We start from the raw sequence: 26,719 nt of genomic DNA on the forward strand, positions 1-26,719 counted from the left end.
TATTTTATGGCGTAATAGCACTCTTGGGAGTACTTCGACTCGGCGCAGTAACACCTTCCCTCTCCCTTTATGAGAGTGAGAAGGGGAGCGGACTTTACAGGCGAGTCGAAGTACTCCCAAAAGTGCTATTATGCCATAAAATATAGTTCCTCTTTTAAATCCGCTTAGAAAAGCGATACGTTTTATTTTGTACCACCAAACTTGCTCGTATAACTACTCGTCTTAAATAGGAAAAACGTTGATGTGTTTGGTCACTTCTAACTTTATCTTTAAATGGTACCATTGAATGAATGGGGCTAAGCTAAATGCTATCGAAGCCTCGCAGCGCGCTCCAGCGCTTACGTGCACGCACACAGATGATAGAGGGATGTATCAACAATTCTTAGTTAAGGTAATAACATATTTTAATATTGAAAATGAGTAGACTATTCCTTTAATAGTTGTATGCGCTGTTATGCTGGCAAGAAGGGGTTGACGTCACTTTGCTGTTTTAATAGCAATGTTAAATATTCAGCAATGCCCTTATTAAACGGCAAAAACATTTTTTGTTACATACAGAAAACATCTCCTCACTATCTGCTTCCTACCTGACCGCTGATCAAACTGTAAAAAAAGTGATCTCTGTAGACAGCTCAGGCTCGACAAACGGCAATAACAACATAGTGGCCAAACCTAGCACAACAAAACATAACAAAGTGTTCCAGCCAATAAACGACAAGAAGGATTTGGGGGTGGGGGTTGGGCGCGTTCATGAAAGCATGGACGGGAGAGGGAGGGGGAGGCGTTAGCTACGCTCCGTTTGTTTGAAAACAGTTCAAACAGCAACAGGAAGTGACGTCGCACATTATTCGCTTATAGAGCCTTTAACTTCTGGAAAAAACCGCAATGACAATGTTTTTATGCGCCACCTGGTGGATATTCTGTGAAGCAAAACACATTAAGGTAAAGGGAAAGTAGGCCCCCCCGAAAGCATGTGTAGAATTCTGCGAGACGAAATGGTGAATGCCGCATAAGCGTTTTTAAAGACACATCTTATTTCACATTTTATATATTTCAGGAAGCATGTTGTACTTTTCTTAATTTCAGGTAACTAAAGCTTCTGGTTGCAAAGGTGTTGGAGTTTTTGACTGAATCAATAATAATTTAGCACGAATTTGGCTTTATTCCCCAATATTAGCTTTCATTGTCTTTGATCAAAGGCAAAGATTTCATCCAGTAATCGTAAAATCAAAATGCTTAAAAACGGGTTATATCTACCGCATTCATCGGATCTTGCTTATCCAACTTTCAGTCCATTAAATCCATGTTAGTAATGAACGTGCTTGCAGCGGGATAATGTCACAAGTCGGAGCGGACCACTACCGTCGTGAGTCCTAGGTTCCACCTCGAGGAGGTCCCACTCCCAAGAGCACCCCAATGACCAAACACACGAGAAGGATAGGTATTAATGATTCAATAAGATTAAACAAACTTTATTTAAATTAATTAAAATCAATTCAGGAAGGGGGGAAAGGGAATCTAAAATCTTGTCTCTTTCCTCCAGGGAGAAACTGGGTCCGAGGAAGGGGGAGGGGGCTGTACAACAAAGGTAAGTGCCCACAGGGAAAGGACAGGTCGGACCGATGTTTTTCCAGATATCTCTTCCTGCACAGGGATGGGTTAATTTAAACTCAGTTTAATAAATACGTTTGGATGATGTTGCTGCTCCCTCCCTCTAGGTCTACAAGCTTACAAGGTGAGTTTAACTTTCGCTCGAGGGACAGGTAAGTATCGATCGTCGTCTCTGGCTCTTCACCCAAACTTACAGGTTACACAAGGTAAGTTTAACTGTTAGCTCGGGGTACAGGTAAGTATCGAATGGCGTTACTGTTTCTCCACTCCAGGTTTTCAGATTACACAAAGTGAGTTTTAGCTTCAGCTCAGAGTACAGGTAGGTATGAAATGACGTCACTGTTTCTTCACTCTAGGCTTGCAGGTTGCACGGGGGGAGTTTAGCTTTAGCTCGGGGTATGGGTAAGTATCTGTTGCCGTTACTGCTTCTTCACTCTAGGCTTTTGGATTACACAAGGTGAGTTTAGCTCTAGCTCAGGGTACAGGTAAGTATCGAATGACTTTACTGGTTCTTCACTCTAGGCTTTCAGAGTATACAAGGTGAGTTTAGCTTTAGCTCGGGGTACAGGTAAGTATTGAATGCTGTTACTGATTCTTCACCCTAGGCCTTCAGATTACACAAGGCGGGTTTAGCTTTAGCTCGGGATACAGGTAAGTATCGAAATAGGGAAAACCATATGTCACCGTTTGGCTTCGTTCAAAGGGCGAGGGGAGTTTACCGGCTTCAGGCTGCAGTTGATAGGGCCAGTGATGGCTGATGGCGCCTCGGTGGATGGCCCTGGGTTAGAACAGCTGTCCCAAGTTTGTATTGTCAGGCTGGCACGTCCTCTTCCCTCACCTCCTATAGACAGGGTGGAGATCTAAATAGTGGGGTGGGCGGCTTAGCTCACACCGCCACACACAGGGTACACACAGCAGTCAGATTCTCATACAACACTTCCAGCGCTCCCCACAACAATATGGTTTCCCACACAATCTGCACAGTACCTCATTCGACGTACACCTTTAGCTTCATCTGGGCCAGAGTTGTAGCGGGCAGTTGTGGAATTTGGCGATTGCTTGCTGCGACAGCTCACGCTTGTTCCATCAGGGACCTTCTGGACCTGGGGGCGATTACAGACGACAAGAGACACGGCACAGCACTGCAAGACTTCAGGTGCACAAACGTCAAATCAGACTCACCCACTGCACTGCACACACACTTCAGTGATTTAATAGGGTCCGTACTCCACGCCGGGTCGAGATCCGTCCTGAGGGGAACTTGAGTTCACTGGCACAACACAACAATCAACCAGACATGGTAGCCCCGCAAGATAACATCAACTCGACCTCTGCGACTTCGGCTCACCCACCCATCTCAGCATACGCGGTGGGTCCGGGAAACAGCAGATAAACACTCCAACACTGTTGTATGTATCCGTCGTCAGAGGTATCAACAAGGGTAACCATCCGCCATACTCACTCTGTCCGTGTCGTTAATCCTCTCTCCTCTCCGTCTCTCTCTCTCTTCTCAGATAACTCACCAACACCCCGTGGTTTGGTTGAAATTTCACCCAGACAGCGTTCCTTCACTGGGCCTTCAATGCATCACACCCCCAATGGTAAGTATATTTTCCTCCAAATTTCACTTTCCTGTTAGGCTCCTTGGTTTTCTACTCTTCCATTCCCTTAGCGAATCCTCAAAAGCCTCCGCTTGTCCTGTTTCACTTCCGTGTTCCGACTCACCGCTTCACTCATGGCATTTCTTCCCCAAAACAAACGAACCACATCCTTCATCTCCAATGCTCCTTTTATATTCCTTCCATCACACGGAACTGCCCAGTCAATTCTGCCTGATTTGGTTGCCTGGGATTACCCGGAAGTGGCAGGTGTTTGTGAAATTCGGTCCGGGCAGAACTTCTCCTCTCGCTTTTGGTTCCGCCCTAAAAGTCACTCCGTGATAATAACATCACCAGAAACAACTTCTCGTTTTTTGCATTTGCATTTTTGCATTGTGTGAACGACTTCATTAGGCGCTGAAAAAAAAACAACAAGTGGATGACATCAGAGTCACACAAGAGCGATTTGAAATCAGCCTCCTTCGCAAGATTTCTCACGGTACCCTGATGTCATCTGCATGTTGGTTTTTGCGGCGCTGCGTAAAGTTGAGCACACTTAAAAAACTCGAAGGCAGCAGCTGAACTCGACAGAACTGCCCTGCGCCTCGTCCATTAATTGTATATAGCAGGACAATTTATTTCTTACTTCTCAGCGTGATAAATACAAGGTGTGGCGTGTGAGTGTGTGAACTGACTGAAATGCGTGTGTCTCACGGTCAATGTGTGAGACTTGAGAGCCCTGTGCATATTTTTAGGATTACTGACTAAAAAAAAGTGACTAATCATGACCCAATAACACGACCCTCGTGACAAAATCACCATACATTTACATTTAAGAGCTGATATAACATTACAAGGTGATTTTGGCTGCATTACTTGTGTGTCTCATGCAGTGCAGAGCTTTACCGTTGCTCTTCTCGTCTTGTTGTGTTATAACCGCCTTTAAAAGTAAAAGTATTATTGTAGATCACGTATATATTAAATATGAGAAAATAAACACTGCCAACTTTTAATTCTTTTCCTCAAGTGCCATGTGTGAGAGGCGCTGTCCATTACAGTTCTAACTGACGTTTCAGGGGTTTTCGATACGTATCACTTCTTTATATGGGCTTCCCCAGAAAAACTTCCCCCGGAAAACCCCGCCCACCCGTCAATCAGCGGGAGACGCTAGAGCTTGCTAACAGCTTATCACGCCACTCAGTTTGTTTAATTTCAAAAGTCAACAATGGCACGAAAGAAGAAGTGTGTTTTTGGATGTAAGGAGAAGACATTCAGCCTTATGAAAACAATGGATATAGTTTATTATCCGGGGTAGCAGCGGAGTTTTCCGTGTGTGTTTGATGCGCTGGATTTTCCCAACCGGGTCATGACGAGTTGCACGCGGTAAGTAAGACTTCTTATGTTGGAAATAGTCGCGTGCATATTATATAAATGACACGAACATGTAGTGAATCATAAGTTAAAACAGTGTTGTATAGTGTTGCATGACTCGTACCCGCTCCTCCCGCGGTATAACTCCTTCTTAATTTTTTCGTACGTTATCGGAAAGATTCGGTAAAGCTAATCTTTCTTTTATAAATCTGATTAAACTAAAGACTCTTCAGAGATATAAAGGATGTCATACTACTCTATAGGTACTCCAGATTAACATCAGAAATGCAGAAACAGCGTGTGTTACGTGAGCTTTAAGACATTTTCCTTAAAAAAACATTTTTTATTTAAGACTTTAAGGACCCGCGGGGACACTGATCTTTCAAAAAACTTGATGCTTAATGTTTACTGTATAGTTCAATGCACATTTTTGAACTGGGTCAGTGTGTTATTTTTTTTCATTATGTGATTGAAGAGAGGCTTTGTCATTAACATTTTCAAAAATGGAGTTTCTTCATTACAAAGATAAATGTACTGATCTTGTTCGGATTAAGATCAAGGAAAGCTTTAATATATCATCAATATTTACTACGCAGGCTTGTGTAGTAAGATTTATTTTTATTTTATAGTATTTAACTTGTATTTTTATGCATTCAGGTACTGTGTGTGGTTACAAATGTTGGTTTTGTATTGTTTTGGTATTGACATATTGAAAAATAAATGCTGTGAATTTATCTATGTACTTTAGTTTTTGAACAGGGTCTGTGCAATTTTTTTCTTTATAATTACTGCATACTGATATACAGTTTTGCTCTGCATATTTGTTGAGCCATAGTGGTATCAGTGTTATGTCATGGTAGAAGAATGCAGGGTTTAGCATTATTTTGTTATACATATCTGCAGAAATAAATTCAATTAGTATGTTTCTGTAAAGCAAAGATTATTTTTGATTAGTTAGATGAGAGTATCAAAGTTATAAAAATGTCACTAGGCCTGCACTGTTACTGTAAAGGGCTGTGCACTTAAACCTGAGGCTTTTCCACCATTTTACTAATTGTGGGTATTCCTAAGAAAACTGTATTTTGCACTTTATAATCTTTCAACATAAATGCTGCTAAACAGTGTCTTATGTGGGATATGGTGGGATATTTTCTATGGGGTGGACTTTGGGTTTTTGACTTTGTAAACTTATAACATGCACACAAAAATATATATAACACAATAAAGGGAAGGGAAAAGGCCAAAAAGCATAATTTGAGCACTTTAAGTAAAAATCTTTATACATTTGCTGTTTTAACCTAAAAACAAAAATCACGACTTTCAGTGCAACTTTTTAGAAAAGTGGCTCAACATAAGGCATTTTAGGCCGCAACAATCACAAAAAAGGCCCGCGAAATCCTGGAGGGACTGATTATCATTTCAATTGTATATACACACCGGAGGACATTTTGAACACTTGGATTTTTAGATGTTTGTTTTAAGTTTGGTTTATATCCTTTAACAGTCTTACATTTACATTTAGTTATTTAGCAGACGCTTTTGTCCAAAATGACTTATAAATGAGGAAACAATAGAAGCAAGCAATTATAGCAACACAAGAACAGCAATACATAAGTTCACTGGAAATAGTCTCATCAAGTCCACACAGTATACATAGCCAAGGATTGGTTAGTAACTTTTTTTTTTAAAGAAATGTACAGATAAAGAGAAAGGAAAAATAGAGAAAGATAGTAAGTCCTATATTAGGAAGTGAGGTAATGGCAGAAGAGATTGATTTTTAGCTGAGTCTTAAAGACAGCTACAGAGTCAGCAGATCTCGTCGCGACCGGCAGATCATTTCACAGTTGGCTCGGTGGCAGAGCACAGGGATCGAGAGGGTACATAAGCCTGTATAAGTAAGCACACCCGTCGCTATGGGCGGGCCTTAGGGGGCCGGGCCCGCCCTCAAGGACGCTTGTGCCCCCCCAGTATTTAAAAAAATACTGTCATTTTAAATTATTAATGTTGCTAATTTTGTGTTGCATTAATGTTGTATTCTTTATAATTAAAACATTAAAAATATAAAAAACAATGGTGTGATTTTGTTTGATTGATGGGAATCTAGCTACACTGCAACAGCCTATCACGAGGCTACGTACGACACGTACGTGACGTAGCCTACGTCAGTGTAGCCGCTCAACAGTTACCGCACTTTTTTTAAACTGGATGAGTTTTCGCTTAGCTATACTGCTTTAAGATGGATATTATCCGCAAATGGTTAAAAGCCCAACAACAAGTCTCCAAAAGACGCGCAGCAGTCAGACAGAAAGATACTCCGGTGGCCTTGGCTTGCAACCAATTTGGCGAGCTGCTCCATTCGTTTTACTTTGTTATCTGACGACGACACCAACGTAACCGCTAAAATGTACATTTATAATTGACTGACATGTTTGTCTCAACGAAAATGAACCTTCCGACAACCACACAATGTCGCAGGCGCTCTTGGCAAACAGATGAGAGGTTTGAAAAGGACATTGACGCACACAGGCGAGAGAGTTCGGGTCTTCTCGGGTGCCGCTATTGTTGTACCCGACTCGTGTCCGAGGCACATGTGAAACTTTTAGACCCGAACCCGATCGGGTCTCGGGTCGGACCTCGGGTTTTCGGATCTAAGTGGACCCGTGAAGAACTCTACCGTGGAGCCCGACTAACATACTACTACATTCAGAAGATATGGACTTGATCACTGCCGTGATTCAGCTTGCTTCTGAAAAGGACCTCACTCACAAGTTTAATTCCGAGTGGACACTTTATTAATGAGGAGCTTCTGCTCTAAGAAACTCCGCATGCCGCTGTACTGACAGGAGGGAAGGGAGAGACGACAGCGCTGCCTCCACAGTACCGTAGGTTCAAAGTCTGCGTGCGTGTGTGTGAATGTGTGTGTGTGTGTGCACGTGTCTTATGGCAATGCATATCCCTCTGTTGACTGCTTTAACATGCAATGTTTGAGAGATGTCTCTGGTGTTACATATAATATGTTGTATAGATTTATGGATATTCATAAAATTGTTTCTATATGTAATGTGGTGTGTAGGCTATAGGCCAGGGCCGGCGCCACGAGGGGGCGTGAGGGGGCGTCGCCCCCTCACCGGCACTATCTCGCCCCCTCAGACCACCATTAATGTTGAATGGGATTTTATTTTAATGATAATATTTTATTTAAAAATCACATTTGCCTTGTGTATTGTCTTCCTAAAGTGAATTTTAGAGTCTAATTATTTAACAAAACCAAAAAATCAAGTGTGCATGTATTCTACGGTGACATTAATAAACACACGCCCACTTCATGGCTTGTTACACTTCAAGCGGCGCCACTAGAACTGTGAGGCGATGACGTCAAAGCGCCGCGAGAGCGAGACGAAATTACACTTTGCATGATTTCTCGAATCGTTCTCGCGGTACCTCGACGCCATCCGGCCGTCGTTTCCTGCAGCGCCGCATGGAGTTGAACAAGCCTTTTGTGTTGACGGCTTGACGCACGTCGACAATGAGCCCGCGTCAGTCTCAGCGGGAAATCAAGATGTCGAAGTGCGAGAGTATATCAAAAGTTACAGAAAGGAGTGGGAGAGTGACCCGGGCCTGCCCTGTAGCAATGGATATATGTAAAATAGGACTGCAAATTCTGCAAACCGGACTCCGGATTATCACACGTCAATTAATGCCGTGGCATGGATTATTATCGGAGCATTTCAGGTGCACAGAACCAAATGTTCGGCTGTCATGTCAATTCTGGCACCATGAACAGCCAGACTGTTTTGAAAAGTTCAGATGTTTATGTTCTTCAGCATCCTTGCAAGTTAAAGTACAACCAACCTATTATTGTTCTGCATTTAACGTTAAAGGTAAGCATACTATCTCTCTCTCACACACACCTGTTTATCAGAAGTAAAATACGTGTTTTATTATTAATATTAATAGATAAAAAACAGACATTGAATTTATAGTTAACGAATAGGTATTTGAATTAGCCTATCCTAAAGCATAGCTAAATGTGTAAACGAGTTATTGTCATTTTGCTATTGTGGTTCTCTATCTGCTGGTGTTTAATCGCTAGCTTATGGTGCATTACTTGTGGCAGTTAAAATAACTACGTTAAATGATCAAATTGAACCAAAATTTTGATAAAATGTTGCGTTTGGACCGTTTTTGCGCTAGAAACCATTTGCAAACACTGTCCCCCACCATTACGTAAAAATTATTTGCACTACGGAAAGCAAACACGAAGTACGAACATTTCATAATTTCAGGGTATTATATTGCATTAACTAATTTCACAATGGACAGTCGAAATGGATTAAAAAGAAACTACCTCTGGGTCTGAACTTCATATGAGCAGTGTTGTGCTGTTAAGTAACGTTAGGTATGCTTTTTTGTTGTTGTATATAGTAAAAGTGTTCAGATCATGTACGTTGCTCACTATAGCTGTAGTTTTTGTGGTTGTATTACAGAGATGTTTGTTTATAACACGTTAAAGTTTAAGGGACGTACCAAAGCTATATGTATTTTTTAGCTTGGGGAATTAAATGCATTTTGTGTGATCGCCCCCTCTGGTATTTAAGACGCCCCCTCATCAGCGCTCGGCTGGCGCCGGCACTGCTATAGGCTATCTGGTCATATTGCTGATGGTTGTTTAACGTGGTGATTACGTGCTGCGCGAATAGAGTATATATTATTATAAGTATACGTACTGTAGGCTAATAATAAGTGTGCCCTCCCATGCATTTCATATGCCCCCCTTAAGACTGAGGTCTGGCGACGGGTCTGTTAATACCCACAGACATTTATTTAGATATTTTAGCAAAATACTGTTTATCTGGTAAATTTCAATATAACTTACTTAGGGTAAATCTTGTTAAAAGTGGTAGATGTGCTTAAGCCTCCGGTAACGTTAAGTGATCAGCAATATGAACGTGATTTTACGATGCTAATGAAAAGCATAAATAACAGAAAAACTAATTTAATTTAGCGTTTTTAATTCCACAAAGCATTAATTCATGGCTGTTTTATTCATGCAAAGCTACGTCGTTATTGGGACCGGATTTTATGGATCAGCCAGCGTGACTCTGTGAGTTCGTCTCTATTCAAAGCTGCATACATTGCTTTTAATATCAACTTATTTAACATAACATACATTAATGCAGAAATAAGATGTGTTATAAATGCCTCATATGCAAAGTAAGTTACTCAAAGTCCTTTTAATGAAGTCGCGTCACTCCGCCGTCATATCTGCTGTGCACGCTGCTGCTGCGAGCTCCTCTCCTCAGATGCGTCCAGCGCGCAATTCTCAATTCTCTCGTTTATCGGTCAATTCGATATTACAAAACAGATATCCGATCATCGGAAAATGCTCAAATATCGGGGAAAATATCGGAAAACAGATATATCGGTCAATCTCTAAAAACAAAAACATTATAATACAATATCCAAGCATGGTTCCTTCTTTTATACCTCTGGACTCCTCTGTGGGATACGAGACCGGTGGGCTTCACAGGTGATGCTCATTAGCAATCGCCACATACGTATTTGAATATTTTTGATAAATATTGGTGGTAACATTATCGATGAAATGGTTAAGAGAAATTATACAGCAATATTTATGGTTTGAAAGATTTGTAAATGTGTTACGTTTTTGTTACTGTAAAAAATTGACTAATGCTACGAGTAAATGTTGAAAATACGTCTACATTGTACGCTTCAGCATCTATTTAAACTTACAAAAAAAGTATGTTTTGTGTTTTTGAAAGTTACGTATAATGAGCATGTGAATGCAAGTGTGTGTGGAGAGACCTTCAAAATATGAAATCCTGGGAAAAATACTATCCTATATAATAAACGACAATAAAAACACACAGTAAAACACTCACTCAGCTTTTCTGGATGCTTTGACCACTGGCAGGAGTCTCAGTAGACATTCTTCTGATGGATCATATTTACTCAGTATAAACTCATCCAGCTCCTCTTCTGAGTTCAGTAACACAAACACCAGAGCCGACCACTGAGCAGGAGAGAGACTGACACCAGAGAGACGACTCGCACCGGTTCTGTTCACGAATGTTTGGACTTCCTGCACTAGAGATTGATCATTCAGTTCATTCAGACAGTGAAACAGATTGATGGATTTCTCTGGAGCTTGATTCTCTCTGATCTTCTCTTTAATGTAAGCAACTGTTTCCTGACTGATGTGAGAGCTGCTTACTGTCTTTCTCATGAGGTCTTGTAAGAGAGTTTGATTAGACTCCAGTGTGAGACCCAGAAGAAATCGAAGGAAAAGATCCCAGTGTCCGTTCTCACTCTGTAAGGCCTTGTCCACTTCTTGCTTTAGTAATTCAGTCATAGTTGACCTAAACATATTCCACAGTCTGTTTTGTTCAGAAAAAAAAATCATCTTAAATAAAGCAGCTAGAAACTCCTGAATGCTCAGATGTATAAAGCTGAACACTTTCCCCAGATGAAGTCCAGGCTCCTCTCTGAAGATCTGAGTACAAACTCCTGAATACACAGACACTTCTTTCACATCAATGCCACAATCTCTCAGATCCTCCTCATAGAAGATCAGATTCCCTTTCTCCAGCTGCTCATAAGCCAACTTTCCTAGTGAGAAAATGCTCTTTCTAGCCTGATCAATATCTATTTCATATTTCCCATCAAACTTTTGACTCTTTAGGTTGATCTGAAAGATCAGGAAGTGTGTGAACATTTGTGTAAGAGTCTTGGGGATCTCTTCAGTCTCTGCTTCACTCAACATTCTCTCTAGAACAGTGGCTGTAATCCAACAGAAGACTGGGATGTGACACATGATGTACAAACTTCTTGATGATCGGATGTGTGTGATGATTTTATCAGACAGACTCTGATCATTTATCCTCTTCCTGAAATATTCTTCCTTCTGAGGATCATTGAATCCTCGTACCTCTGTGATTTGGTCGACACATTCAGGAGGAATCTGATTGGCTGCTGCTGGTCGAGAGGTTATCCAGATCAGAGCAGAAGGAAGCAGATTTCCTTTGATGAGGTTTGTCAGCAGCACATCAACTGAAGCCGATTCTGTTACATCAGACAAACTTGGATTGTTGTGGAAATTTAGATGTAGTCGACATTCATCCAGCCCATCAAATATAAACATGACTTTATAGTCATCATAATCTGTTGCCGTCAGTTCATTTGTTCCTGTGTAAAAGTGATTAACAAGATCCATAAGACTCAGATTCTTCTTGATCAAATTCAGTTCTCTGAAAGGAAGTGGAAATATGAAGTGAACGTCCTGATTTTCTTTTCCTTCAGTCCAGTCCAGAATGAACTTCTGAACAGAGACGGTTTTTCCAATTCCAGCGACTCCTTTAGTCATCACACTTCTGATGTGTTTGTTTTGTCCAGGTAAAGCTTTAAAGATGTTATTACATTTGATTTGTCTCTCCTGTGTCTCTGATCTTCTGGATGATGTCTCAATCTGTCTTACCTCATGTTCATTATTAATCTCTCCACTCCCTCCCTCTGTAATGTAAAGCTCGGTGTAGATCTCATTTAAATCTGTTGAGTCACCGTGTCTGAAGATCCCTTCATTAATTCTCAGATATTTTTCCTTTAGTCCGTATTTGTGTTTTTGTTGATACACAGGCATCAGTTCTGATAAACAAAAGAAAATAATCTGTTATATAAATAATGATATAATAAACAGAATACAATACAATAACAAATAGACAACATTAGTTTACTCATAGCTGTATTTGAACACTGTCCTCATTTACTCAACACATCAGTTTTTGAAACACAAATTATAAAAAATATCATAAAAGTAGTCTACTTGTGTGCTATATTTTAAGTCTGCTTGATGCTATTCTGAGGTAACAAGTGTGAGAATGACTGAATTGTTATTTTTAGGTGATCTGTACCTTTAATACATTTAATACCATGTATGCATCTGATCTACATGTATGTGATAAGCAATATTTTACAGATATTTTTATGTTTGATGGTTAGATTATCCCATCATGAAGGCACCTGACTAAAACACAAATTATCTTTCATTAAAATAATAAACATTTGAAGTTAAATAACTGTAATGATGTGACGATCGAGAGCTCTTACTGGTCTGTAATGTGTTTGCAAGGTTTTTCTGGTTCATCTTCCTCAGGATGTGCAGTGTGATCTTCAGAAATGCCTCTCTGACTCTGATATGACTTTTATCATTATCCTCCTCTCTCTCGGTGCATTCTGGGTAATCTAGACTCAACAGTCTCTTAAAACTCTTCAATTCATTCTTCATTACAGAGATGATTTTCTGCTCAACTTCCTAAATCACCGTAAATATAATAAAACACCATTTTAAAAACAAGCAATAAAATCAGGGCCGGCCCTGGGCATAGGTGGAATAGGCAAATGCTAATGACGCTGCATGCCCACCCCTTGGGGCGCCCGCAAGCCCAAATTATTATTTTTATTATTATTTATGTATATATACTTTTAACTTAAAATATTTAATTTTGTACAAGAAAATAGCCTTTATTATGAATTATTAGTAGCATATTGTAGTGTCTCGGGAGATCGTGCTCATTAGTTAAATAGCTATGTGCACTGAAGCGGCAGATTTAAGCAATATCGCTCGAGTAGGAGTGTGATATAGCTCTATATCATCACGGCTGTGATTAGGCCAGAGGCACGAGCAGTGCTTTAAGTGGCCCAAAAGAGGTGCCGGTACTCTATTTTTTATTTTTATTTTTTGCTGACTCGACTCCTATATTGAAGCGGTTTTATATTCAGCAGTCAACAGACGACCTTGTAAAAAATAATAAATCCTTTTATAAGTTTGTGGATTTGCTTGAGCTAGAAATAGCTACTGAACATAAATAAAATGTGCAAAAGGACTTTGAAAAAATACCATTAGAAAGAGCTACTGTAGAAAGAGCTTTTGAACATAAATAAAATGTGCAAAAGGTAGATATGTGAGTAAAATTTTCAGCATGGTTAAATGCTAAAACTTGTTGTTCAGATAGAAAGAGCTTGAAAAAAAACTTTAAAAATGACACCAAGACCATGTCTATGGGTTCAAGAATAACAAAATACTGGCCATTTGAAACTCGAAAGTCATTTATTTTGTCCCATTGTTTTCCATTTCGCGGGTGGTAAAACTACTGTGCGCGTCGTTCAAATTCATTGAAATTTCGTTCACTTGTAGTTTAGCAATTAAACTAAATGTATATTACAATTTCAAGAATGTTTTCTTCACATTGCCTGAGGAAATCCGAAGTTGTGTCGATGGGAACCAAACTGACAGCCGCAACAGCGGAGATTATCACGTACCTACAAAAGGGTATTGAATAAGGCTTGCGTCTGACCTGCTGCGGCGATATCATTCTGGCTTGTTGGGAGGTCAGGCAGCGAGTCCTCTGATTCTGACCTTGTTCTTTTACTACTCAGAGTCTAAAACAAGGAGGGCATATTAAGTGTTCATTGTACTTTCATTTTAACCGAGCAGCTTTGGTTGCGCGTTTCACACACAAACACACACCTCTCCAGTCCAGAGCACGTTGACACTGACTGACTGACTGACCGACGCATGCGCTTTTAACTTGTAAACGCAAGGGTGTATGGGTAATGTAGTCTCTGCTCTCGGTGGGACGAATTAGGAAGCGTACATTAAGGGCGCCCTGAAAAGCCGCAGCGCAGCCAAAGGATTAAATTATACCTCAGATTTTTAAACAGATGTGCAAATGAGCGTTCCGGCACGCTAAAAGCACGTTCTGGGCGCACGGAGAGGTGGTGGTACGCTCAAGAGCTATTTTTGGAAGTGGCGGTACTGAGTACCGGGGCGTTCCGGCCCACTTAAAGCACTGGAAATCACAGGAAACCGGAGGAAATCACAGCCGTGATGATATAGAGCTATATCACACGACTCCGAGAGCGATATTGCTTTTATACAACAGTTCGACGGCACACGTTTGAAAAACGAAAACTAGAAAACAACAACGGAGTTATTTTAAAAGCCTCTTTGTTTGAGAACTACTTCCGCCACGGATTTGAGGGCGGCCAGAATGACAGGTAAAACTTTCGGCTGCTTTGAAGCTCATAACAACTCAATGGACGGAAAAGCCGTTTCTTTATATTACCGTTTCTTGGTCACAACGTGTAGTTTTAAGATTAGTTCAGTCGAGAATGTATCTGTATTATATTTAAATCTGCAGTCGATTAGTAAAGGTAGCGCCTGTTTGAACGTTTGCTTAGTGAGATTCGGTACAAATGAGAACCAAAGCATGAGCGGACGTCAGTGTTCACTCGCCCCGCTGACCACCGCCCTCTCTGGGCTACATCTCTGACAGAGATACCCTGGCTCTCATGTTGGCCTTGTTTGTTTATGATCGTCAAAATGAAATCAAATCAGCAGTATTTGGTGTCATGATCAAACTATTACTTGTTTTTTTATTCATATTAAAGGCGGAGTCCACGATGTTTGAAAAACGCGTTGGAAAAGGAGACGGGCCGACTACCAAAACACACTTATAGCCAATCAAATCAAATCAAATGCCGGTTTGCGTATGTGTGGGGCGGGTCTATCAACAGAAGGTCCAGATTCTATTGGGGTAGGGGCGTGTTTGTTTAGGTGATTTCAAATATCAACATTGGCTTTCAAACATCATGGACTCCGCCTTTAAGTGTCTTTTGTGTTGTTATTGTTTTGGCGCGAGGTAAAAGTTAATAAAACTATACTTGTATAACGTTACTATTGCTTTCTCATGTATTCTTAACGCGATACGAGCACTCGATTATTATTATTAAACTTTGTTCTTGTCAGTACTATACAAAACGTTTTTTTATAAGTGTCAGAGAGATGTTTTTGCATGCTGCTTATAAATATACCAGTGGCGATATCTCATAACATGTTTTAATAGTCACGTCACGATAAAGTAAATGATCAATGTCCACATTTAAAAGCTGCGGTGCTTACCTGCTGTTTCACGGTGTTTTCGCGTTCTGATAAGAAATATAGCTCCAGAAAAAACCGAGTGTCTATATTCCTCTTTCCAAGTGTTAATCGTCCACACGATGTGACAAGACATTTCTCCCATTAACTTTAACATAACATCCAAGAGCGCTGATCTTTGACTAATAACTTCTGATTGGGGATTCACAGACTGATTTATGAGCTAGTGAACTAATGAGACACACGGAGAGTGATTCAAACAGCGCGTCTGTGTTTTTCCATTCAGAGATGAGCCTGCTTAGGACCTCCATTCACTAGGTGGCGGAATAATACGAAAGGTGAAGCGGTTACAGTGCCGTTATCAGCACAATATCGTATGGCTCTTATGACCATCAAGGAGATGAAGGTACGTAAGTTCAAACGTGATGCGGAGGACTACCAGAGAGGACAGGTTTATCGTTGGCACCAACCACGCCTGTTTCGGGATCACCGTCATCCCTACCGACAACCAGACCGTCGATCACGCCCTCGCCCACATAAGGTGTCCTTTAACCTTACATCCAGTGAAGATGAGGGTCGTTCCCAAGGATCTGAGTCTGACCATTTTTTGGAGGACGATTGGCCGCGACTCCAGACCAATCATCGAGGTCCAAGAGGACGCGCCGTGGCCACCGAGGGAGAGGAGCGACCTCGACCAGCAGCACTGAGACCGTTATCGAGGAAGAAATATCCTCGGTAATCAACCTTTCTGATACACCTTTGTCCAACGAGCAACGGTCTGTACTGTCTAAGGGTATGTCCTTTGCACCCACTCATACCTCCAGTCTGTTTAACACTAGAGTGGATTTATTCCGCTTCTACCGCAATTTACATCTAAAGGTGTTTTATCACAAGTCTGGACACAAGTCTGCTTATTCTACAACGAATTTTAATTCTGACATTGTTCCAGATAGTACACCTGATAATTCAAGACTTTCAGATGGCACTTTTAGTACCGACTCTCATTCTTTGTTTAGACCCAAATTAGGCTTGCCGCGATGGTCGGTGAAACGGTGATAACCGGTGCTTCAGCCTCTCACCGGTTAGATCACTTGCCCACCGCGACACCGTCGTTTTGATATTTTCGTGTAATTAATTAAATCATTTAGTTTCGTTAGAGAGAGAGCAAACACTTATAACTGAATGTGTCTGCAGACTGAATTTAGCGGGGCTGAACGCGCGTCACGTCACAGAGCCGCAGGTGTCAGATTTCATTTATTCCTGTCAGAGTGTGCGAGGCAAGCTGACTGACCAGACGAAGGCAGAAGCCGCGTGGTTACTCGTTTTTGTTATAATATACATATATGATGTTTAATATAACAGATATCGTTTTGTTGTTGTGTTTTTCATCAAGAAAAATAATAAACCCATCATTCAAGCAGTGCTTTATGGAGAAGTAGCCGGTTGCTCTGCTTGGGACTGGCGGGTTTTGTGCGAATTACCTGCGCACATTGACTCAAGCACTTAATTAAACCAGCTGTTGAACTCGCATTGCACGCAAATTCATACGCGATTTAACGCAGCGTAAGCAAGCACTGCATTTAAACAGTTGCGTAATTCAAAAGTGAAAGTAAAATGTGCACGTCTGCATGCGCATATATAAGCCCCTCCCACCAGGTGAAACAGGGATCACCGTGTTTGTTAAGCGACGATAAAACGGAGAGAAAATTCTGTCACCGCGGCAACCCTAACCCAAATCCTTATTTACACCTGTGGTATCGAATCCTTCTCTTGTCGCTTTCTGCAAGAAAGTTAATTTTGATGTGCAGAATCTCTTTGATGCTCAATCTAAACCCATACATAAATCTAATTTGACGATAGGTGAACGTAAGGCTCTTAAGGAGCTTTCTATGATGGATGATATAATCATTCGCCCTGCTGATAAGGGTGGGGCTGTTGTGGTTTTGTCCAAAGATATGTATATCCTAGAGGCTAATAGACAACTAGAAACCAAACACTATGAAAGAATTGGCATTAATCCTTTGTCTGACTTAACTTATACTTTTCATAACATTCTTACCCATGCCAAAAATATGAATTGGATTACTGAGAGTGAAATGAAATATATGACAGTTGAACACCCTGTCTTGGCTACATTTTATTTACTACCTAAGGTACACAAACCTCCTTTTGATAACCCCCCTGGACGACCCATTATTTCGGGTAATGGTACACTTACTGAACCAGCATCTAAGTTTGTTGATTTTTTTCATTAAGCCCTTTGTTAAGACTCTCCCCTCTTTTATTGAGGATACTGTTGATGTCTTAAATAGTTTGTCTAATTTGGGTAATGTTGGGTCTCAATATTTAATCACAATGGATGTTGAATCTTTATATACCAACATTGACCATGAGGAGGGATTGTACGCCTTAAAACACTTTATTTCCGATAGAAATGACTCCAGACCTCCTTCTCATTTCATTGTACAACTTACTGAGTTTATCATTCATAATAATATTTTTGTATTTACTGACAAATTGTACAAACAGAAAATTGGGGTCCCAATGGGCTGTTGTTTCTCACCTAATTATGCTTGCCTATATTTGGGGTTATGGGAGAAGCTATATGTCCTTAACTCAGTTAATCCTTTTCATCATTGTATAACATGGTATGGTCGTTACATTGATGATTTATTATTTATTTTCAAGGGTACTGAGACTCAGGTACTGGAGTTTCACCAATATCTTAATTCTATCAATAGGAATATTAAGTTATCTATTGAATATTCTAAAAACAGCATTGATTTTTTGGATCTAACCATCTCTATTGACCCAGAAGGGAAGTTACACACTACGATCTTCAGAAAGAAGACCTCTAGAAACACTATTCTTAGAGCTGATTCTTTTCATCCTCCACATCTCATAGATAATGTACCATTTGGCCAATTCCAGCGGTTACGCCGCATATGTGATGACAATGATGATTTTGAAAAACAGGCAGACAATATGTCAGAACGTTTTATTAAAAGAGCCTACAAACCAGACATCGTCGCTAATGCACGTTCCAGAGCCCAATCCTTGAATCGTTCGGATACCTTGATTAAGAAGGGACGTAAGACAGATACTCAATTACGCCCCTTTTTTGTTACACAATATAGTATGGAGGCTAGACAGATTAAACGGATTATTCAGGAGAACTGGGCCATTATTAACTCTGATCCTGTCCTCCAACAGGTCTTTCCTCAACCTCCTTTGGTTTCTTACAGAAGGTCCCCGACTCTTCGTGATAAGTTGGTACATAGTTATCTTCCTCCTGAGAAGAAGGCAAGTTGGCTTAAGAGACCAATTGGGCTATACCGATGCATGAATTGCCCCCATTGTAGTAATGTCATTCCTTCCAAAACCTTTGTGGATTTTAAATCCAACAAAACATTTAAAATAAGAGATTTTATAAACTGCAATACTACATTTGTTGTTTACCGCTTATCGTGCCCATGTAAGGATGTGTTTTATGTAGGCCGTACTAAGAGGCGTCTGCGTGATCGTTTGGCGGAGCATAAGTATGCTATTCGTACCAGTAACCCAGATTATCAGATGGCCCAACATTTTTTACATATGCATAACAAGAATGATTCCTTATTAAAAATTGAAGTTTTGGAGCATGTTAGACCTTTGGATAGAGGAGGTGATAGGATCCGCAGACTTAACCAGCGTGAGACATTCTGGATCCATCAGTTGGATGCACTACGTTATCCAGGTCTCAATGATGACATAGAGTTTAAGTGTTTTTTATGATGTGTTTTCTATGTTCTTATGATGACTACGCTTTGCATTTTTTGTTCTTTATTATTTCATATGTTACTTATGTTTTCATCTTAAGATAACTCATGTTTTTGTTGTAGGCTATTGGTAATTTTCCTTTCTTGATGTGTTTTGTTTGAGTTTGGTCTCCTAATTCTTTACACCTGATTACTAATTGATTGTTTCTAGTATGATTTGTTTATTGAATGGCTTCTAACGAGGGGCGTGGTTTTAACTTATAAATTGCTGACATTCTCAGTGTGTGTGTTGCTTTGCCTTGAAGAAGACCACTTGCTGGTCGAAACATGTTGGCGTTTGGATTTTATAGAATGTAAGCCACACTTAATAAAGGCTTTTTATTTATTCCCTCTCCTTTTGGTATTTTTTGATTGAGTGCCTGGGACTTGTGTTTTTTGTCCTTGGATTTTTCCCTACCCCAAGAGCACCTATCACACAAATATTCTACCTGAGCGCCGGGTTGAACAGTTTCATACAACAACGGAGTTATTTTAAAAGCCTCTTTGTTTGAGAACTACTTCCGCCACGGATTTGAGGGCGGCCAGAATGACAGGTAAAACTTTCGGCTGCTTTGAAGCTCATAACAACTCAATGGACGGAAAAGCCGTTTCTTTATATTACCGTTTCTTGGTCACAACGTGTAGTTTTAAGATTAGTTCAGTCGAGAATGTATCTGTATTATACTTAAATCTGCAGTCGATTAGTAAAGATAGCGCCTGTTTGAACGTTTGCTTAGTGAGATTCGGTACAAATAAGAACCAAAGCATGAGCGGACGTCAGTGTTCACTCGCCCCGCTGACCACCGCCCTCTCTGGGCTACATCTCTGACAGAGATACCCTGGCTCTCATGTTGGCCTTGTTTGTTTATGATCGTCAAAATGAAATCAAATCAGCAGTATTTGGTGTCATGATCAAACTATTACTTGTTTTTTTATTCATATTAAGTGTCTTTTGTGTTGTTATTGTTTTGGCGCGAGGTAAAAGTTAATAAAACTATACTTGTATAACGTTACTATTGCTTTCTCATTTATTCTTAACGCGATACGAGCACTCGATTATTATTATTAAACTTTGTTCTTGTCAGTACTATACAAAACGGTTTTTTATAAGTGTCAGAGAGATGTTTTTGCATGCTGCTTATAAATATACCAGTGGCGATATCTCATAACATGTTTTAATAGTCACGTCACGATAAAGTAAATGATCAATGTCCACATTTAAAAGCTGCGGTGCTTACCTGCTGTTTCACGGTGTTTTCGCGTTCTGATAAGAAATATAGCTCCAGAAAAAACTGAGTGTCTATATTCCTCTTTCCAAGTGTTAATCGTCCACACGATGTGACAAGACATTTCTCCCATTAACTTTAACATAACATCCAAGAGCGCTGATCTTTGACTAATAACTTCTGATTGGGGATTCACAGACTGATTTATGAGCTAGTGAACTAATGAGACACACGGAGAGTGATTCAAACAGCGCGTCTGTGTTTTTCCATTCAGAGATGAGCCTGCTTAGGACCTCCATTCACTAGGTGGCGGAATAATACGAAAGATGAAGCGGTTACAGTGCCGTTATCAGCACAATATCGTATGGCTCTTAGCCAATCAGATTCGAGAACCAGAAAGAACTGTTGTATAATAAAATATAAACCCAGAATTCAGTGAACGTCAAGAACAAGAAAACGGAAACAACAATCAGACCGAGACACGGGATTTACATAACGTTACACAGACCATGTTTAAATTTCTATGTTTTTGGCCAAAAATACCAACTTGTTCACTTTGTTTGGTATTAATAAGCTGTGCATTGAAGTGCTGGCTGCTCCCGCGCTGCTGAAGACCCGCTCGGACGGAGTACTGGTGGCACATAGGCACAGATATTTACGTGCAACCTATTGTAAAGCGCCAAACCCTAATATATATACGATGGTTTAACATAACGAGGTATTTTAATTTTTCATTATTTTAAAATTATTATTTGTTATTTTACTTTATTACTTCCACTTAAGAAGAGTTCTGCAATTTTTATTTTTATATATCTCTTTATATAAATACTATTTTGTACTTAAAGCTATCATTTCGTTATTTTTCTAACCCAACTAATAACTAATCTGGGCTTTCCAATAGGTTGCACGTAAGGGAATAAAGTAGGCTATAGCTTTCTTCCACTTGAGAAGAGTTGTGCACTTTTAAACACTTTTAAAAAAAATCTCTTTACATAAATACTTTAAAGCTTTTAAATAGAAAAATAATTTACACTAAAGGTGCGCTTGGAGAAGCTCACCTGTATACATGGCTGTGTTATCCATTTGTGACACATTCACACTATTGTTGTTCATCTGTGTACCTTGGGTACCCACGGTTACGTTCATCAATCATATCTGTACGCAATCACGGCGCGTTCTGTGCACTGATTTATCTATACGCATTCACGGTGCACTTAAGGGTTCGACTTAAGGTACTTAAGGTACGCGACTGCAAACAGTACAATCCTTATTTAGTTGCGTCTAAGCGTATATCTCCGCACAGCACGTTTATTAAACACAGGATCACTCGCATGTGCACACACACATACTGCTTTCATGATCAACACGTGAGGTAATGGCGGCAGCTGTAAACAAACATTGATTAGTTTATCACGCTTGTCCCTTGTTGTGTTTCTACTATAATGATTACAAAAACACAAATAAGAGTCCAAACAATGATAGGAAGTTGTTCTTTTGAGCTTTTTACTGCACAAAAGTTTGGGATTCAGCCCCTGTGTTCACTTTACGATGGCCAAACAGTATACCTTTACCATGATTAGGCTACTATGGTTTTTAAAAGATAACTTATACTTGTGAAATTAATATAATATCAGTAGAAATATATATATATATATATATATATATATATATATATATAATGTGTGTGTACACTCTTAAAATTGATGTGTTAAAAATTTACACAAAATATGTGTAAAAGGATTCGAACACATTTTTGTGTTGGAACTGACACATAATGTGTAAATATTATGCTTAACTGCTTACACAATGAATGTGTAAAACACGTTAACCAGTACACAATAAAATGAAATGCATAATTATTGTAGTTTAATGACGATTTATATTTAAACGAAGTAACATGAAAAAATGTGATATAAAACACTATATCCTGTCGTTTTCATAAAAAAAGTGATTTAGGCAGCGTGCACTGACACTGATTATCCTGTACTTTTGTTTGTTATAAAAACCAAATATCATATATAACACATTCCTTTATCAAGTATAAGATGTTTGTGCAACAGGAAATATACAAGCAAGTTCGGTCAAAAACAAATAAGTCTGCACTTCACCACAAAGTTAAATAAAAAATATAAAGTTTTACAATGCAACTTTGTCCTTAGTCAAAACGATTTGCCCAGGAACAGATAATATATTTATGAGACCAAAGATTGTCCATAAGACAGTACCGAAAATAAAATATATATAACACTGTTAACCACTACATAACACCCAGCGGTGATTTTCAGAAGGACTTGCCGAGATCAAGCTGCGTTGGGCGGGGTACATGAGCGCTAAGTACCCGTTGGTTGTCTGGATCAAAACTCCGAAAAAGTTGGGGCAGATTTTTTAATAAACGCTCTCTTTATAAACCGACCGCAAATTTGAACTTTTTATACATACATTCTCGCCTAAAAAGCTTTTGAACATACACTTTGTGACACAATAAGAGTAATATTTCAAACATTATGCAGGCGTTCTCTTCCATTGGTGGCTGTCATAAGTTCACACGAATCTGCTGATGACGTTTCACATGGACAGACAACTACGCATTATTGTATTTTTAATTGTATTTTTTGCGTGTGTTATTTTTATTTAATTATTATAAAAATCATGATCATTATTATTGAGCCTTGGGTGGCAGTCTGTTTTGAATTTGTTTTATTGAAAAAACAAACACACAACGCATATTGTGTTGCGCCAGCGCCTGCGCAGTGACGTTCTTTTCCAACTGCCTTTCCAGTCAAGAGGGCAAGAATGTTCCTGTCTGCATCAGGTAAGAAATTAAATTAAAAATTACAGTTATAATATGATATCTATTTTTCATATAGTGTAAGAAACTTTCGTATTAATTGTGCAGGAGACTGTTAATTTATACTTTATTATGGTAACGTTAAATGCTTGCTCGTTTTGCAAAGTTACGTTGAGATTCATGTTAACACGACATGTCGCGTTTGGTTAAGCACATGGTGGAACAGTATGCACATCACTGTACCTAACGTACTGTCAGGCCCGGATTGGCCATAGGGAGAACCGGGAGGATTCCCGGTGGGCCAGTCTGTTTTTTTTGGCCACGAGGGCCGGTGTTGTCATGCCACCGGGATGACGCGTATTTGCGGGTGAGAGATGTCCCCGCCGCTTTATGCACAAGTTGATTGTGTCCCGAGTCCCGACCACTTATTGGAAGAATTCTTGCATTAGGGTGCATTGACATCTAAAACGCATGGGAAACGCAGGACGTGCCGCTGTCTTCTGGTTTTCAAAGCGCTTACTTGAACACGAGTTTTGTTTCAGACGCGTCTATATTGAGTGCGCTTGCCGGCCGCGCGTCTATATTTAAAATAAACTTGAGCGCGTCTTTTGAGTGCGCTTGCCGGCCGCGCGTCTATTATATTTTAAATAAACTTTAGCGCGTCTTTTGAGTGCGCTTGCCGGCCGCGCGTCTATTATATTTTAAATAAACTTGAGCGCGTCTTTTGAGTGCGCTTGCCGGCCGCGCGTCTATATTTTTAATAAACTTGAGCGCGTCTTTTGAGTGCGCTTGCCGGCCGCGCGTCTATATTTTAAATAAACTTGAGCGCGTCTTTTGAGTGCCCTTGCCGGCCGCGCGTCTATTATATTTTAAATAAACTTGAGCGCGTCTTAATACAAACGGGCTGGCCTCTAAACGTATTTTTTTTATCCAAGTCATAGATTAATTCTCTATGAATAGTCATTATTCATCGTTTATTGCAAGAGGAACAAAAATCTATTTGATGCAAAACTCATTAGTTTCAAAAGTATATCCATGATGTTTTCTTTTTTTTTTAACACAATGTAGGCCTACGTTATTTAGCAATAGACATGATCTAAGTACTAAAAAAAAGATACAGATTATTTCCATTTGTTTCCAATGCATACATGATAAATCTTGCTTGTGTATTGTATATCAGGGGTTTCCAAACGTTATCAACCCAACAGTTAATCTCAAGACTCATCATTTTTTAGAAATAGAAATATAGAGGAAAATACAAACACATTTGTTTCCTTTAGTTTTTGAATAAGTTTACTTTAGTAATATATGGTCTTATGGTAGGGCTGCATAATTATGGCAAAAATTATAATTGTTTACTGCATTTGCACGGAATATGAAATTATATATTTGAAAAATACAGTGAATTGCAAGGCTGCAGAGAACAGTGCACTACTGCAGACTTATACTACTGAGGGTTTAAAGATATTATTTTAATAGTCAGTCGTGGGCCGGTCTAAGGCATGAAACTCCAGGGCTGAAAATGAGTCCCACTCCGGCCCTGCGTACTGTACACCTGTGAGCGGCATGACGAGACAAAAGACGGTAAAACTCATTATTAATCGGTGATGCTGTACATTCTGGATGATGCACAACCACATTTTATAATACTGTTTTTTATTTTCGTGTCGCGCCGCTCGCGTTCAATATAAAGTTAGACAATACGCAATTAATTACTGGGAGAGTAACTGTTAGTGGTTTAATGGTAAGAGTCGAACTTCACAAACCTTTCACTGCTTGCAGTAAGGCTAAAGTGCTACGTGAATAAGATGGGTGTAGTTTTGTGCTACTAGCTGTAAAGTGTTTTTGCACTATTGAGTTATAAATACTGCCCAGTAATACTTAACTAGATGTAAATCACAATTCTTGTGTCAATGTTTGTTTGTAATCTTTTTCAGCTATCCATCTGAAAAAGAAAAGCTGGCACTCAAAGGAGATTGTGTTGTTGGATTATGGTCTAATTTGGTCAAAAAGTGGGAAATGTACCGTAAGAATGCTTTTACATACTTCATTTATGTGTATGAAATTACTTACTTGACAATGTGTATAAAAACTGTACTTGACTCTAACTAAGTGCTATTTTTGCATTGATCATGATAGGAGCATTTTTTTTTTTTTTTTTGATGGGCCATCACACAGTGGATTTATAAAAATAAGATTACAGAACATCAGGCGGTAGTGGGAGGACATCATCAATAAGGAATGCCATTGACCAAACCTTCAGTCATCAAAGAAGATGGATACAGGTAATGACAAAATCACCAATTATTGGTGAAATTTTTAAGGAATATCCCCAATTTCTGGACATGCCAGTGTTTGTAATATACTTAAAGGCGGAGTGCACAATGTTTAAAGCCAATGTTGATATTTGAAATCACCTAAACAAACATGCCCCTACCCCAATAGAATCTGGACCTTCTTTTAAATTTTAAAAGACCCGCCCTACACATAAGCAACCCGGCAAGGATGTCGGTTAGTAGACACGCTCCTTACTGCTGATTGGCTATAAATGTGTTTTGGTAGTCGGCCCGTCTCCTTTTCCAAAGCGTTTTTCAAACATTGTGCACTCCGCTTTTAACTGGAGATAACTTTACACAAACTGTTTCATAATTCCAATATTAATATTTCTTTTTAAATTCACTGAAGGGGGACATCAAGTTTTCCAGACTTACCGATGGGAAAGAAGAAATGGGAATGTGACAATTATTGAGAAACTCAGGGAAAAAGCATCTTTAGAGAAGAAAATGGACATCAGACATTTATTGAAGAAAGCTGACAGTCAACATAATGGTATGATTTCCTATCTCTGTTCCAAATGTTTAATTTGGAAAATTACGTTTAAAATGTAACATTCAAAGTACGATATATAAAAGTAATCCTTTTTTAAGAACTTTTTCTCATAATTTATATTTTAGGCGGCTACCGTTAGCATTTTTCAAAATGTGTTACCTTTTACCTTTAATTGGTAAAAAGCACTTAAAAGGTGAAATGTTTGTTTTACAGGAACCCAAAGGTCCCACACCAACCATAGTGTTCAATGGCTCTCCTGATCCTCTCAAAGCTGAAAGTATCAACTATATAATGGACAATGTGAACATAATATGTGGAAGACATTAACATGCCACAGGCTGTGGAATGACTGTTTGCAGTTTTTTCCACAATGTTCAATAGCCTTTTGCCATTAAGCACACAGTGACTTTTATTTATAAAATATATTATGCTTAAATTTAAATACCTGCACAAAAAAAATTACAATCAACTTGTGTAAATGTTCATTCAATTTAATAGATTGTTCATGAATTGTCTTTAAATTCATTGTGATTTTTTTCATCATT

At 39.4% G+C, this 26,719-nt stretch overlaps 1 protein-coding gene and 1 long non-coding RNA gene across 5 annotated transcripts in view; one reads left to right on the forward strand and one right to left on the reverse strand.

Annotated features, from left to right (window-relative positions):
• LOC141350026 (uncharacterized) overlaps nt 1–26,719 on the forward strand; it is a 413,142-nt gene that overhangs the window by 276,166 nt on the left and 110,257 nt on the right. The gene's annotated exons all lie outside the window — the stretch shown is intronic.
• Nucleotides 1–26,719, reverse strand: part of LOC129422195 (NLR family CARD domain-containing protein 3-like) — a 113,332-nt gene that overhangs the window by 57,082 nt on the left and 29,531 nt on the right. For all 4 annotated transcript variants that reach the window (XM_073854085.1, XM_073854086.1, XM_073854087.1 and 1 more), the window contains 2 exons: nt 12,705–12,909; nt 10,484–12,242 (listed from right to left, as the gene is read on the reverse strand). In XM_073854085.1, coding sequence (XP_073710186.1) covers nt 10,484–12,242; nt 12,705–12,909 — 1,964 coding nt within the window. The remainder of the gene's footprint in view (nt 1–10,483; nt 12,243–12,704; nt 12,910–26,719) is intronic.

Source organism: Misgurnus anguillicaudatus, chromosome 16 (assembly GCF_027580225.2).
Source record: "Misgurnus anguillicaudatus chromosome 16, ASM2758022v2, whole genome shotgun sequence".
Lineage (NCBI taxonomy): Eukaryota > Metazoa > Chordata > Actinopteri > Cypriniformes > Cobitidae > Misgurnus > Misgurnus anguillicaudatus.